Source organism: Hibiscus syriacus, unplaced genomic scaffold, assembly GCF_006381635.1.
Source record: "Hibiscus syriacus cultivar Baekdansim isolate YM2019G1 unplaced genomic scaffold, ASM638163v2 tig00110462_pilon, whole genome shotgun sequence".
Lineage (NCBI taxonomy): Eukaryota > Viridiplantae > Streptophyta > Magnoliopsida > Malvales > Malvaceae > Hibiscus > Hibiscus syriacus.
This window is the reverse complement of record NW_024062747.1, coordinates 1,745,001-1,760,317: the sequence shown is the minus strand read 5'-3', so window position 1 is coordinate 1,760,317 and position 15,317 is coordinate 1,745,001. Positions and strand designations below refer to the sequence as shown.

Genomic DNA, 15,317 nt, shown 5'->3' with positions numbered 1-15,317 from the left:
AATTCACCATTATAACCAAATTTTATATTAAACTCATCAAACCTCAATCTTCAAAACATGAAAAAAAAACTGTAACAGAAAGTGTTCAAAATTTGATTACTCCTCTCAATCAAATAAGTGAAGCAACCAATACCAACATGCTTTAAGCCTACCACCACCAATCATGAAGACAACTACATGAACAAGTTGGGTCTGGTAGCCTTGTAAGTGGTCTTAAGCTTCCTAGTTGGTGGTCTGACCTTCTTGACTACCAGTGGGAATTTGATCTTGGAGTTGTGGAACTGCTTGGTGTTGTCCCTCTTGCAAAGTTTCGCTGGGATGGTAGCTGTCTTGATGATTTGAATACAAGGAAACCTCACTCTATGACGAGACGCCATCTCAGTGTACATCTGTTCCACGGCACCATTGAGAGTTGTGTCTCGATACTCCTTGTACATATTGTGATAACCAGTTCGACTTTGATATCGCAACCAAATGCCATAGTTCTTTATCTTAGTAGGGTTTTTCTCAAAAATCTGCAATCACAAACATGTATAGTAAGTACCGGTTTGATGTAAATTTAAAACAATGCATCAATTTCTTTAAAAAATAATGGAACATGTGAAAGCCCGCCACCATTGAAACAAGGTTTGATGATAATTTAAGGTATAAATCATAACATTTTCTTCCAAATATTCTATTGTCTAAATGGATATGGATGCACAGAAAGTCCAAAATTCAAATATAAAAGAGTTTAGAAATGTCTACTTCCCTCACAATCCAAATAAAAGTTCTACATATACAGCACAGGTAGTTTATTTTGGCAAATCAAAAGATCAAAGAAACAGGTTGACATGAATAACCAAGTACAACACACAAATTAACTCCAGCAGCTTAAAAAAAGCTTATCTCCATCGACATGGAAATGAAGAAACACCCAGCTGCATGAAATTCCTAACTCAGAATCTCCCTACTATGAATAAACAAATATAAGTCGAGCATAAACGAATAATTGTAATCTTCAATCACTAGTTGACGCAACTAAATAGTATGAAAAGTAAATGAACGAAGCTACATTAGGTAAAATAAGCTATACTATATGGTGAAATGCAATGCAATAAGCTTTGCTTAAGCTGCTACATTAATGAGGGTTCAACTCTGAAGAACAATGGTGAATACCTCATTGATGGCCAAAACTTGTCCATTACTTTTCTTCACCTTCTTCAGCTTCCTCAGAAAATACCTAAACACGAAAATAAACACATCGTGCAAAGGAAAACTAAGACACCCAATTGCCCATCAACAAAATTCAAATAAACGGGAATCAAGGATAACAATGAAAATGCAATTCACTGACCAAAATTTGGATTTTGCACGGACTTCGTTGGTGGCCCAAAGCTTCATACGGTAAATCTTGGGATGCTCATCTGTTTCTGTTGGGAGACCTCTGCCAACCACTTGGTACTGATGAAACTTTTTTTTTTCAAAAAAACAAAAAAGAAAACCCAAAATCACCTCACCGTTTTAGCCAAAAAAAAACGAACCCATAAAGAAAAAAGAGCAATAGAATTTCCAACTTACCCTAAAAGCAACCATTTTGAGATACAGAGGAAGAGAAGCTGCCGCTCACTGCTTTCGTTTCCTGGTTTTCTATTTTCCCCCTTTGCTTCTGATTAAATAAAGAAACCCTAAATCTCTTTCTTTTGTAACTTGTTGGGCCTTAACTGGGCTCTGTTTTTCAGATCGACCCAAACTCTCACTTCTTTTAGATAGAAAGCCCATTTTTATTATTATTATTTGAAAATAATTGCAATTTATTGACAAAAAAAAAATCAATATATTCATAAAAGCTAAAATGAAAATATTTTAACTGATTCCCTGGATGCCGCCACCAGTTAGTTGGATTAAACTTAATACAGACGGAGCTCGCAAGTCTGTCACCCGGACATCCACATACAGTTGTATTATTCAAGATCATAAGAGGAGTTCGATCATGGACTTTTTCGAAATTATAAGGATTTATTTGATATTCGATGTGGAGTTATGTAACGAATTTGACAGGTCGTCTATTGCATGGAGGTTAAACTTACAACCGATTAGTATTGCGAATTGAAACTGATTGTGAGGAGGCCTTGTTGTTGATTGGGTGTAGTCCGAGCTTCGTCGATGGTATGTAACAAAAGATTTGGGAGGATTAATGGTATGGACTAGAGGTGGGTATATGGGCTAAGGTCCGCGGGCTACCCGTTTAACCCGTGGCCCATGCGGGTTTTGGACATAAAAAATTGAAGCTCGTTTAAATTGCGGGTTTTTTAGCCCGGACCGTTAAACTCGCGGGTTTAATGGGTATAACCGCGGGTAGCCCGCGAAGTCCTCAATAACACTCTTAATTTAAAATTTATAAAATTCTAGAGAAAATAAACTTAAAGAATTTTATAGAAAAAAAATAAATTACCTATAAATATGATGTTACTTATAACCATTATAGTTCTTAAATTTATTAGGACATTTGTCATAATTCTACCGTTGCTTGATTTTTATTTTCATTTACAATGTATCAAATTATTCTTCATTTTAAAAATAAAATTTAAAAGATTTATATAGTATTTTAGTCTTATAAAATTTACATCATTATCACTTTGGTATTTAAAGATTTTTTTTATTTAATTTTGACCTTTATTTTTTTCATGAAGTATGTTATCCATTTCGTTCTTTAATTATTAAAAGTCACGTGATATTCTAATAATATATCACATAACACATAATATTTGGATTAAAAATAAGAAAGAAAAGTAAAAGAAAAAATTAAAAACATACTTTTCAACTTTTAAATGCTTTTACAAAAGAAAAATTGTTAGATTTGTATAATGTTTGACTTTGTTGATTTTTTCTATTTGAATTTCTGATTGCAAACACTTCTGTGTTTTCATATTATAGCCTTAAATAATCGTATTTTATAAAAGTATAATGTGGTTATTGTTTTATTTGTTTTTCAATTTGGTGTTATAAGTGAATATTGTTTTTTTTTTAATTTGAGTTTAAGTAATTATATCGTTATATATATATATTAATGATTAAAAAATTAAAAAAATATTATTTTATAATTATTTCCGGCTATTTAAAATAAAATTTAAATATTATTTATTATTTTGACGGTGCTACCTTCCTTTTCAAGTTACTGGATCATTTTTAAAAGTGTAGTAAGTTAGAACATTATTTTTTATTGCATTTAAAACATTTAAAATTATTTTTATTTAACGGGCTGCGGGTAAGTCCGTTTAACTAGCGGGTTAAACGGACGGGCCGCGGGCCTTAAAATTCAAAACCGTTTATGATTGCGGGCTTTTTAAAACCGCTCCGTTTAAGCCCGCACCGTCAAAACCCGCGGACTAAACGGGCGGGTAGCCCGTATACCCACCTCTAGTATGGACTCGTTCCTTTGTCGTTCATACTTTCCACAAACCACCAACCGAGATATATTGAACATATATGATATTTTATTTAAATTAATCGATTGGTAAATTAAATATAAATATAATTACAAAATAAATTTAAAAAATAAAATAGAACTTCAGAAAGAATATTTATCGAATATTTTTTTTGCCAAATTTAGAAACAATCATTAAAATCTAATATAGAATAATGAATAAATAATGAAACAATATATATCTACTTTATTCAGACAAAATTCTATCATGCTCGTTTCGTCGGAACAAAAATGAATAGTTATATTATACAAACAATTTGACTAAAATCAAAAGTCTAGATTAAAAAAACAAAATAAGAAGTAATGAAATTGATTTAAGAAGTAAGCAGTTTGATATCGTTTAAGTAAATCCCGAGTTTGAGATATTGTGTATGCAAAAGATCATCTCTGACATACTCGCCTACCAAAACTAGGTATGTGATTCGAATTAGTTAGGGCGAAGCCTTTAGAATCGGGAGGACAACAAAAAAAATTGAAAAATAATCATAGATGGAATAATAAAAGTATTTTATTTGAATCTATTAGTTTTATTTTAGGATTTTATGCCAAAGGATATTAAGTGTTCAATCATACTCAATTTCACCTTCTCAAGTATATTATACAGTGACAATATCAATAAAATAAAATAAAATAAAATTCAATAATTTATTTTATATTAAAATATAAATATTTATAATTAAATTTAAATATATATTTTCAATTATGATCATAACTGGTTGAATGTCATATAGTGGTTTAATAAATCAATCCCTTTGACCATAGTTATTTGTTCTGCAAAGTTTCAAATCCAAACAATGCGAAAATAATATATATGAAGTTGATATAAATAAATAAAAAGAAAGATAGTTGGAATAGTAAATGAAAAATCTAAAAAATGAAGATGGCATGCGGTAGGTGAGAAAGAACCCTACAGGGTGATGACAAATCCACCAAATAAAATGCATGCATCCAAATTCAATGATATTGTAAAAGAGTTGGGGATATTATAAGCCAAAACCTGTTGTTCCATCTCTCAACAGTCTTCATTTAACTCCTACAGTTTCCAGTCTCACTCTTTCATCACTTCCCATTAATTTCCAACTAATTCCTACGCTTTCTTCATTTTCAGCCTTTTGCCCCTCCAACTTGCAATACTATACCTAAACTTCTTTATGTATAAAACATATCATTACACGTGACACAACCCATTATGGTAGAGAGTTTGCGAAGGAAAAGAAAAATATATACCATTTATGTATCAAATTAATATATATATATATACATATTAAATTTTGTCACATGTAAATATATGAGTAAAAAATGTTTTATGTAAAAAATATATTTATAAAAATATATTATTCAATGAATAATTATAGATGAAGGGGTAAAAGAATTGCATACAAATTAATTAACTAACCATGTATTCAACTTCTAAATAGTAGTTTTCTTAAATTAATTAGTTTTATTAAATAGAGATAAGATTTCAAAACAAAAATATTTAAAAATTAGAGTAAATTAATCGCATAAATAAAATATTTAAAAAAAGTTCAAAGTGCACAAACTAATCACCTAATAATAAAAAATGGATCCTATTAAGAAATGATTAAAAATTCAATCAAATAACTAGAACAAATGATAAATACAATCAAACGTCATTATCAATAATAAAAGATTTAATGAAAAAATAAGTGCTCAAACTATAGCATAAGTTAACTTTAGGTGTCTAAAGATTTTTTCGTTAAAAATATGTATCTAAAGTTTACAGGTGACATTTTTAGGTGCCTAGATTATAAGGTCATTAAGTGACACGTGTCAGACTTATACAATTTTAAAAATTTTATTTAAAAATAAAAAAAAAATTTAAATTTCAAAATAACTCTTAAACCCTAAAATCTCTAAGTCCAAATCCTTTTACCCATGCCGACCGTCGACAATGTTGCCTTGATCATCGTTTTTTGTAGCTGGACACTCCATTTTATCGGAGTTCAACGAACAACAAGAGGAATTGTCGCTTAAATCGTCGGAATCCTCGCATGTCGTCAAAATCATTTAACCGCTGCAATCGTCAATTTTCTGTTGATATCGTTAATTTTTCGCTACAATCGCCATGTAAAGTATGAGGATTTGGCCGGTGGGAGTTCGAAAAGTCTCACGCCAACTGAGTTTTAGCCCGATCGATGAAGTTTGTGGTAATTGACATTGATAAAAGATTAAAATTAGGGTTTTTGGGATTTTGAAGATTTTTTTATGATTTAAAAAAATATTAGGGTTTTTTATAATAATAATAATTATAAGTTTTTTTTTAAATAAAAATTTATCAGCCTGACATGTGTCACTTAACAACCGAATTTAATGTTAGGCACCTAAAAATGTAATGTCAAAAACATTAGGCACCTACAAGTGTAACTTCGAAAATATTAAACAACTATTTTTAACGAATTTTTGTTTTAGACATCTAAAGTTATCTTTAGGTATAATTTATATAGTTGTTTTTATATTAAACCATAATAAAAAAAATACCATTAACACTAATATAAAAGTGCATAGTATATATAACAATTCAATTATAAATTTAATATATTACATGTGTATGTGTGTATATTAACTTGACAATACACATCAATTCAATTTTAAAAAAATACTAAAAGATCAATTTCGTAAATAACAAAAAATATTAAAATGATAATAATTTAACCATGATAATAACTTTTCTTAATAAAACCCCCAAATTATTTTTTTCCCGTACATATATGCATGTAATGTTAAATGTTATTCATGTTTTTTTTAGTTTAAATTACTTACGTGAAATTATTATGATTTCATTTGTATACTTAATGCCTTTATACATATATATGCATATTCTATTAATGTATTTTTGCTTTATCTTCACTCGTCCTATATGTTTCCGTGTTTCAAAGGGCTATAAAATCCTTGCACCATGCTTGCAGAGATCATCGAACAGGCATGGCATCCATAATCACTCCCTGGATTTTCTTCATTCAAATCTTAGCTATCGCTTCTAGTTCCGAAGCTAAAGTGTCGGCTGTCATCGCCTTCGGAGACTCATTCGTTGATACCGGCAACAACAATTACATCCCAACACTCGCCAAGAGCAATTTCGATCCTTACGGCCGTGATTTTCCCGGCGGCACCCCTACGGGACGATTCTGCAATGGCCGACTTCATCCGGACTTCATTTCTGAGGGCTTCGGGCTGAAACCTATTATCCCTGCCTACTTGGATCCCAAGTTTAGCATCTCGGACTTTGCCACCGGTGTTTCCTTCGGTTCTGCTTCAACCGGCTATGACAATGCCACGTCCGATTTACTGGTAATTCAACAAACTACCAACCATTTGAATAGTAATTGAGTGCTGAACGGAGGCGTAAGCACATTAATTAAATTTTTTGTGGCATTTGACAGAAAGTGATTCCTCTGTGGAAAGAAGTGGAGTACTACAAGGAGTATCAAGAGAAACTCCGAGCTCACCTGGGTGACAAGAAGGCGAATGAGGTGATTTCCGGCGCCCTATATTTGATCAACATCGGAACCAACGACTTCATCCTAAACTACTTCGGCGTTCCTCGAAGAAGGTCCCATTTCACCGTTCAACAATACCAGGATTTCCTCATCGGCATTGCCGAAAATTTCGTTAAGCAGATTTACAGCCTGGGAGCTCGGAAGTTGTCCCTGATCAGCCTCCTGCCGCTCGGGTGTTTTCCGGTGGAGAGGACGATGAACATAAAAAAGCCTCTCGACTGCTTGGAGGACCGCAACAAAGCTGCATTGGAATTCAATGGCAAGTTAAAAGCTGCGGTGGCTAAGCTCAGCAAGAACCTCCCCGGGTTAAAAGTGTTCTTCGCCGATGCTTATGAGTTGCTTTTCCAGCTCATCACAAGACCCTCGAACTACGGTAAGTTTTCTTAAACATTTGTATTCGATATTCGTGTCTAATACATATTCCACGTTCAACGATTTGGTATCAATATTGATTATAAACGGGTTGTTGAGTGACAGGTTTCGAGGTTGTAGAAAAAGGGTGTTGCGGAACAGGGTTGTTGGAGACGGCGGTGCTGTGCAACCCGCACACTCCGTTCACATGTCCGGACGCAGAAAAGTATGTGTTTTGGGATTCAATTCATCCCTCGCAAAGAACAAATAAAATAGTAGCAGATGAGTTACTTCCACTCCTCAAACAACAGTTTCTGTGATTCTTTCCGACAATTTGGGACGATATATATAGAAATCGAAAACCATGTGAACGTCGAATTCACTAGATGCAATAAATTTGGAGTGTAACTCATAAGTAAGTATTTTTTGTTAAAAACAACGTGGGTTTTTTTTACTAAAATTAAATGATTTTGTCCACTTTGTAGTTGTGGACTATCCTATCCATAACGATAGTATGTCTATTTGTTTTGATTTGGGCCAGCTCATTGATTTTCAACTACCAGAATGCTAAATTTCATAAATGCTATGTGATTATAAGCTCCATTTTGCTTTAAGAGCGTATTTGAAATTTCAATTCATGTTTGAATTCAATATTTAGGGTGGAAGCTTCAATATGTATCATGTATGTACCAGGAACAAATTTAAGGATAAACTACACATTTATTATATTAACTATCACTTTTATTCGTTTTGGTCATCTAATTATTTTTTATATCAAATTCATATCAAATGGTACGTTTTAGTTTCATTTATGCCATCCACCATTAAAAAATTAACGGTGTTGCTAATGTGTCATCATAACATAATACGATATTATCATTGAAAAATTAAAAAATCATGTCAATAATTCTGTTAATTTAACAATTGGGTGACCAAAACAAAATAGAAATAATAGTTCAGTACTAAACGTGTAGTTTACTCTACCTAAGTTTACTCCCCCGCTGTTGGCGGGTAATAAAACAAGAATAATTAAATTTACAATTTGGGTCACTAAACTTTCCTCTCACTCGTAATTGGATCACTAATAGTTAAAATTTTTAATTTAATCACTAGCTTTTGAATTACTATTTTTTAGTCACTCGATCGTTCATCTATTTAGTTGTGCGTTGGATGTCATTTTTTTTATTAATTTTTTAGACTGACTATCCCGCTGACTATCATTGTTAACGACCATTAAGCCCAAAATTTTCAGATTGATTTATTTCAATATTTTTAGTCATACTTTAACATATGTTTCACCCAAATTCATAAAACTCAAACTCTAAAATTTAAATCAATATCAAACTATAAACCTTATAACCTATTTTCGATAAAAAAAAATTATATTTCGCCTTAACACATTAGCGATTGAAAAAAAATCTCAATGGTAAAAAGGTGTATATATACCAATAAAGTGAACGATATATCTAAAAAAATGTGATTTGATAGTCGAATGCTAAGATCGATGGAGAAATTTAAAAGTTTAAGACAATTTTTGAGGTTTTTGTGAAGTTTCTATAAGAAACTAAACTGAAGCACTTTTAGGGGAAGAAAAAATATACCGAACGATATTATTGTTGGTCGGAAGTGATAATAAATCTTGGTGTTTAGATGGATTGAAGTTGTCGGATGATAAATTAGTAGAGCTTGAGGTGTTTTTTCACTTAAATGGACATCGATTTTATGTTCAAAAGAGTGAGATGAGTTTGATAGAAAAGTTTGAGACTCATCAGCATCTAGTAACAACAGTGGTAAGAACGACGATCGATACAATGATTCAAATATGAGTTTGGTTGAAAGAGAAAAAAGTAGATAAAAAATAAGGGAAAATAAGGAGAAAATTATAAGGATCCAAATCAACATCATTTTAGTCTAATTTAGTTTATATAAGAATAAAAAATATTATTTTGATATAAATTATTATGTCATAATATCGTCCATTATTTAACAATAAAATGATTAAAAGAAAAGTCATTGGAAAATTAAATGATGATAAAATAATTTATCTTAAAATTTAGGGTAAATCACATTAATATTCATTAATATTTGAGTAAAATTTTGTTTTTGCCAATGAAGTTTCAAAAGTAACAAATTGATCACTAATATTATCGATTTGTAACAAAAAGATCACTCCACCATCATCTCCCTTAAATCGATGATGTGGCAACATTACAAAAATATTTTGCCACTAAACTACTGCTAAAATATCACATAGATCCGTAAGTAATAATTTTATATCTAATTTATCCCTCCACCACCACCACCATATTCCTCCCCGTCACGTCTGTCTCACCTCATCAGCTACCGAACCCAAATGCAATCGTCTTGGACTTGGCCCTCTCTCACTCCGACAACAACAAATTGCAACTCCTTGGTGATTATTGCTTCTGCCCTTACAATATGAAACCTGGGTGACGATTACTTCTGCTCTTACAATTGATCATTTTCATCTCCAAGACTAATTTTATAATATGAAACCTAGAGAAGATAGACACTTCTCCTTCAGAAAAAGATGTAGAAACAAAGACTTCCCTCTTCTGTATTGGTTTTAAGAGTGGTATTTCAATGGCCTTCTCCTCACAACCATCAAACTCCGAGTTAAAACCTCCGAATTTTAATCTAATGAAAACCACAGTAACTGTAAAGCACAAAATTACCACAAGCTTTTTGGCATTTTTTTAATGATGTTATCTATGTTGATCAAGTAATTTGTAGTGTCAACAAATTACCAAAATGTGAATAAGACACAAACTGTCATACATTCAATACTTATTATCATTAAGCAAATCACATTGGGCGAGGGTAAAAGTATTAGAATGACTATAAAAAGAAAAGACGAAAACTTAACAACATTTGGACATCATTCTTGCCTGAGGAAATTCCTAGTAGTGGGAGTACCAGTTTCGAAATCCAACAATTTAACGTCTTTTTCCATCTCAACCACCTGCAAGTCGTCAAGCTTTAATAGGTAAAATGTCCGAAAGACGACGACAAAAAGAGAGGGAAGACCAAAACAAAGATGAAAGGAATGATGCGATGTAAATACCTCTTCCTTAGTGTAAGCATCATCTGTTATATAGCAAAAATCATCAATACCTAATGGAGTGATCTCTTCTTACTCACCGTGTCATTGATGAATATTCGTCAATTCAATAACAAAACGAAATAAAATAAGAACAAAACTGGGTTCACATTTTTACCAGGCAATAAGCATGCAAAAACATCAAGGAGTTGCAATTTATTGTTGTCAGAATGGGAGTGAGAGACGACTGCGTTTGGGTTTGGGAGCCGATGAGGTCGGAAAGATAGGGAAGAATACGATGGAGGTGGTGGTGATGGAGGGGTAATTAAATTAGATATAAAATCATTGTTTAAAGACTTATTTGATATTTTAGCAGTAATTTAGAGGTAAAACTAAATATTAACCTTATTTTAACGATGTCATATCATCAATTCAACGGAAATGACAGTGGAATGACCATTTTGTTACAAATTGATAACGTTAGTGACCAATAGGTTACTTTTAAAAATTCAGTGGAAAAAGAAAACTTACTCAAATATTAATGATTATTTATGTAATTTACCCTACAATTTAAAGCAAAACTCGGCTAGGCATAGTAAACGGGCAGGTTGAGTGCATGTACCCCTTCCTCTATCTTCATACCCACTTAAAACTTTTGTATCCAGTACCTACCCATCACCTACGTGAGTACATTCACAAATCCACACCCGCCTCCACTATCCAACTAGATACTTGCCACCTATCCCGTACCCACATGTATCCATTCATATCCGTCTGACAGTAACCTCACAGATTATATAAGCAACAAAACATAATACAATCACATCTATTAAGAAACTAGTTCTGAATATTGAGAATTTGAGATAGGAGAAACCACATTCTTCAATTTTAAAAATGTTTATGTCCTAACATTTGGTTAAATTATAAGTCACGTCCTATAAAATTTTAAGATTTACAGAATAGTCTCTGATATTATACCTAAATTCACAATGGGCCAAAATTTATATGGTAGGTAAGTCAGTGGGGGTGGATGCGAGACGGGTAAGATCTTAAATCCATCACCCGCCCACTATCCAGAACAGATATGACTTTTTACATCCACACCCGTTCATTATCCAATAAACTTATACCCATCCCTACTCCAATTGAAACAGGTATAATATGAAATCCACAAAATTATACCCATTTACTATCCCTAAACTTAGCTAGTCCACCTACTGGTTTAATTAATCAATTATTTTGATCCATATTACTTGTTCCACAATTAAAAAACTTGAATTCAAAAGAAGAAGAAAAAACATAATAAAAGAATTTAAACTTTATATATTTAGTTAGAAGCAAGATAACTCGAACAGTATCATAAAAATTGTAGAAATTAAGATGGCATGTGCTAGGTGAAAGTGGACCCTGGACTCCACTCCACAACCTGCACGCAATTATTACTCCCATCTTCTAAATGTGTTGATATTATCTAGGTTAAATTACATATTTAATATTTAAATTATTATTTTTATTTTATTTTAGTATTTAATTTTTTTATAAAAAAAAATCATACTTCAACGTTTCGTTTTGATTTCAATTTAATATTTCGCCGTGAAAAAAATAATAGAACTACTAACATGATATTTTTATTTTTTAATAATGATATGATATTACCTTACGGCGACACATCGACATTACCGTTAAGTTTTTAATAGCGGGCCTCTTAAATGAAATATAAACTAACCATTAGATATTAATTTGAAAAAAAAATAAAATTTAAGTATCAAAATAAAATAGAAGTAATAATTTAAGTACTAAATGTATAGTTTACCCTATCTTTTAATATTCAAGCATAACAGGTAAATACAACTGAAGCCAAAGCCTTCATCATCTTCATTTAACTCGTGCAGGTTCTGGTCGTATTCTTTCAATAATCTCCATTAATTTCCAACTAACTCATACGCTTATTTATTCCATTTTCAGCCTTTTGGCATTCCAACTAGCAATTTTAAAACTATAATCCAAACTTCAAATATAATTTCATAATTATCTTTTTTACATATGACTCATTCTTTAGTTTATCAATATATATATATATATATGATTTTATTACATCTAGAAACGAAATCATGATTTTTATTGAGTGGCCAAAGTGAATTAGAAATATTATAAGAGATCAAATCATAATTTTTATTAAACTAATTTATAATTACATTATCTTCAAGGATCATGTAATAAAATTTTCATTTTAAAGGACCAAGGTAACGTCTAATCCATCCAACTTCATCCATTGTTTTCACTCAAAAATAAAATGTTTTATGAAGAAATATATATAAAATATTATTCAACAAATAATCATAGTTATATTGATAAAATATTTTATATGTAAATTAATTAATTTTGTGTTTAATGATTTTTAGTTATTTTATTAAATTTTTATATATAATTTTATAAATATAAAAACTAAATAAGATTATGATAATATTAATTATTATTTAAAATAGCATTTTTTTAATTATTTTCCAATTAAGTTTTCATATTTAATAGGCTTAAATATACAAAAGGTGTCCAAACTATGTATTTTTTCAGTTTAGTATCTAACGTTTCATTCCGTTATTCAAAATGGGTCAAGCCGTGACGGACCGCTAATTTTCTCCGTTAAGTGACACGTGTCATAATCTCGTAATTTTGAAATTTATTTTTTAAAAAATATTAAAAATATTATTATATTTATAAAAAACCTTTATTTCTTTTAAATTACAAAAAAAATCAAAATCCCTAAAATCCCCAAATCTTAACACTAACCTGCCGCCGCCCTTTCTGGCTACGACCACTGCCGCCGACGTAGTCCTTGTCATCATCCTACTTATAAGTTGTCATAGTTGTTGTCGATTGCTTGTCGAAATCGCTTGGGATTGCGATTTTCATCAAAGAGTTCGTGGGATATAGAACGTCGATTTGCCATCGATCAATCACGATTTCATAGGGGTTTGGTCGCCGGGGGAGGTGAGGTCGGGTGGAGCTTCGTCGACGGCAAATGACAACGGTCAACGTGAGTTTAAGGGTTGAAATGAAAGATTTTAAAGTTTTTGAGTTATTTCAAAATTTATGTTTTTATTTTAAAAATATATACATATTTTTTTTTTAATTTTATATAAAAAAAATTTAAATTATCATATTGCGACAGATGTAATCTTGATGTCAATCAAACTCCTTAACGGAACGTTCCAAACCCAACGTGAATTCTCTCTTTTCCCAAAATCTGCAATCTTCCCAACTCTGTCTACAGCCAACGCGAATATCCTCGGGAACCTGGACTTTAGAGAAGCATCTACCAACCACACATCCTCCCAAAAAGAGATTTACTTCCCATCCCCAACTTGAATCGAAAGGTTAGCTCTGACACAGCATCCAAGTTCATCCCCTCGCTGGACAGTCTTAATAATTTCATTCCATATCCATGAATGCTGCCGGTAGAAAGGCTTCATAGGTAATAAACCCCAATCCTTGCTCGAAGCTTTACATGAGATCACATTTCTCCATAGACTCAACGGTTCATTTCCAAACCTCTAAACCCATTTACTCAGCAGTGTCGTATTGGTGTTTTCTAAATTTGTGATGCCAAGCCCCCCTCCCCTCACGCAGCGGTCTGCACATTGCTCCCAACATACCCAATGTATTTTTGCTTTGTCCGCATCACCACGCCATAAGAATCTCGACATTAATTGATCCAATCTACATGAAATGGACCTAGATATCCCAAAAAGAGAAAAGTAGTAAACTGGAAGGCTTGAGAGAATCGACTTAATGAGCGTTAGCCTTCCTCCATACGAAAGATACTTCCCCTTCCAATCTTCAAGCCTAGTTGAGAAACTTTTGATCACCGGTTCCCACAGTGCTGAAGAATTTCGAGGTACACCTAATGGCAAACCGAGGTAGTTCGAGGGAAATCTGTCCACCGAACATCCAACACCATTCGCCCACTCTTGAAGTAAATGCTCTTTGACATTAATCCCTAGTAATTTGCTTTTCATCATATTAAGTTTCAGACCCGAGGATAATTCAAACACTCTAAGGACCCGCTTCACGTTACGAACCTGTGTCTCCGACGCACCACAAAAAATCAGCAGATCATCAGCAAATTGTAGGTGTGATACGCCAATACTCATTGTTCCGACTTCCTACCCACCTTGAACCCTTAAAATAAACCTGATCGAACCGCCTTTTGGAGCATAAGATTCAAAGCCTCCCCCACTAGGTTGAAAGGTAGAGGGGAGAGCGAGCACCCCTGTCTAAGCCCTTTTGAAATGGAGAAAGTCTCGGTAGGAGCACCAATTACCAGAACTGAGATTAAAGGAATCGCAAGCATTGATGTATCCAGTTGCACCATTTATCACCAAAACCACATCTTCATAATTCGAGTAAGAAATTCCCAGTCAAGGAAATCGTAAGCTTTGTGGAAGTCTATTTTAAAAGCCATTCCACTCAAGCCAGCTTTAGCCACAAAGTCGATCGTTTCATTGGCAATTAGAGATGTTGAAAATTCAATATTAGCCTATATGTTCACACCTAAATTAATTTGATGTCATTGCTTACATCAATTTAGTTTTGATGTCATTGCTTACATCAATTTAGTTAGGTGAAAATTAAGTATTTTTCTCATGTTTTAATTTCAATGGTTTAGATTATTTAGTGTTTATTTTAATGAGTGGTTTAGATTGTTTCTTGTAACCTATAAATACCCTACTTGTATTTGAGTTTTATCATCCAACAATCAAAGCTTAATTATAAGCATTTGAAAGCTTTCTTAAGAGTTCTTCCCTTTTGCAATTTTGTGAGATTATTCTAAATAGAGTTTTTTTTTGGATCAATTAGAGTTTTTACTCTATTTTGATTCAACAATTGGTATCCGAGCCACGTTTTTTAAGATCTCTTGAAA

The 15,317-nt window shown here is 32.2% G+C and overlaps 2 protein-coding genes across 2 annotated transcripts; one reads left to right on the top strand and one right to left on the bottom strand.

Annotated features, from left to right (window-relative positions):
- Positions 1-33: 33 nt before the first annotated feature.
- Positions 34-1,683, bottom strand: LOC120127061 (60S ribosomal protein L18a). Its single transcript, XM_039145068.1, has 4 exons — positions 1,561-1,683; positions 1,337-1,452; positions 1,159-1,222; positions 34-515 (listed from the first exon to the last, which is right to left on the bottom strand). Exons 1-4 carry the CDS (start codon positions 1,573-1,575, stop codon positions 174-176), a joined length of 537 nt encoding a protein of 178 aa, XP_039000999.1. The 5' UTR covers positions 1,576-1,683; the 3' UTR covers positions 34-173.
- Positions 1,684-6,361: 4,678 nt separating this feature from the next.
- Positions 6,362-7,876, top strand: LOC120127057 (GDSL esterase/lipase At2g42990-like). Its single transcript, XM_039145066.1, has 3 exons — positions 6,362-6,775; positions 6,868-7,357; positions 7,462-7,876. Exons 1-3 carry the CDS (start codon positions 6,410-6,412, stop codon positions 7,653-7,655), a joined length of 1,050 nt encoding a protein of 349 aa, XP_039000997.1. The 5' UTR covers positions 6,362-6,409; the 3' UTR covers positions 7,656-7,876.
- The last annotated feature ends 7,441 nt before the right edge of the window (positions 7,877-15,317 follow it).

Bases quoted from the DNA above. Each gene is read 5' to 3' on its own strand.
- LOC120127061 (XM_039145068.1), bottom strand. The intron at 1,223-1,336 runs GTCAGTGAATTG...TTTCGTGTTTAG, and splicing joins CGTGCAAAATCCAAATTTTG to GTATTTTCTGAGGAAGCTGA. The intron at 516-1,158 runs GTATTCACCATT...TTGTGATTGCAG, and splicing joins AAGTTTTGGCCATCAATGAG to ATTTTTGAGAAAAACCCTAC.
- LOC120127057 (XM_039145066.1), top strand. From the start codon at position 6,410: ATGGCATCCATAATCACTCCCTGGATTTTCTTCATTCAAATCTTAGCT. The intron at 6,776-6,867 runs GTAATTCAACAA...GGCATTTGACAG, and splicing joins ATGCCACGTCCGATTTACTG to AAAGTGATTCCTCTGTGGAA. The intron at 7,358-7,461 runs GTAAGTTTTCTT...GTTGAGTGACAG, and splicing joins CACAAGACCCTCGAACTACG to GTTTCGAGGTTGTAGAAAAA.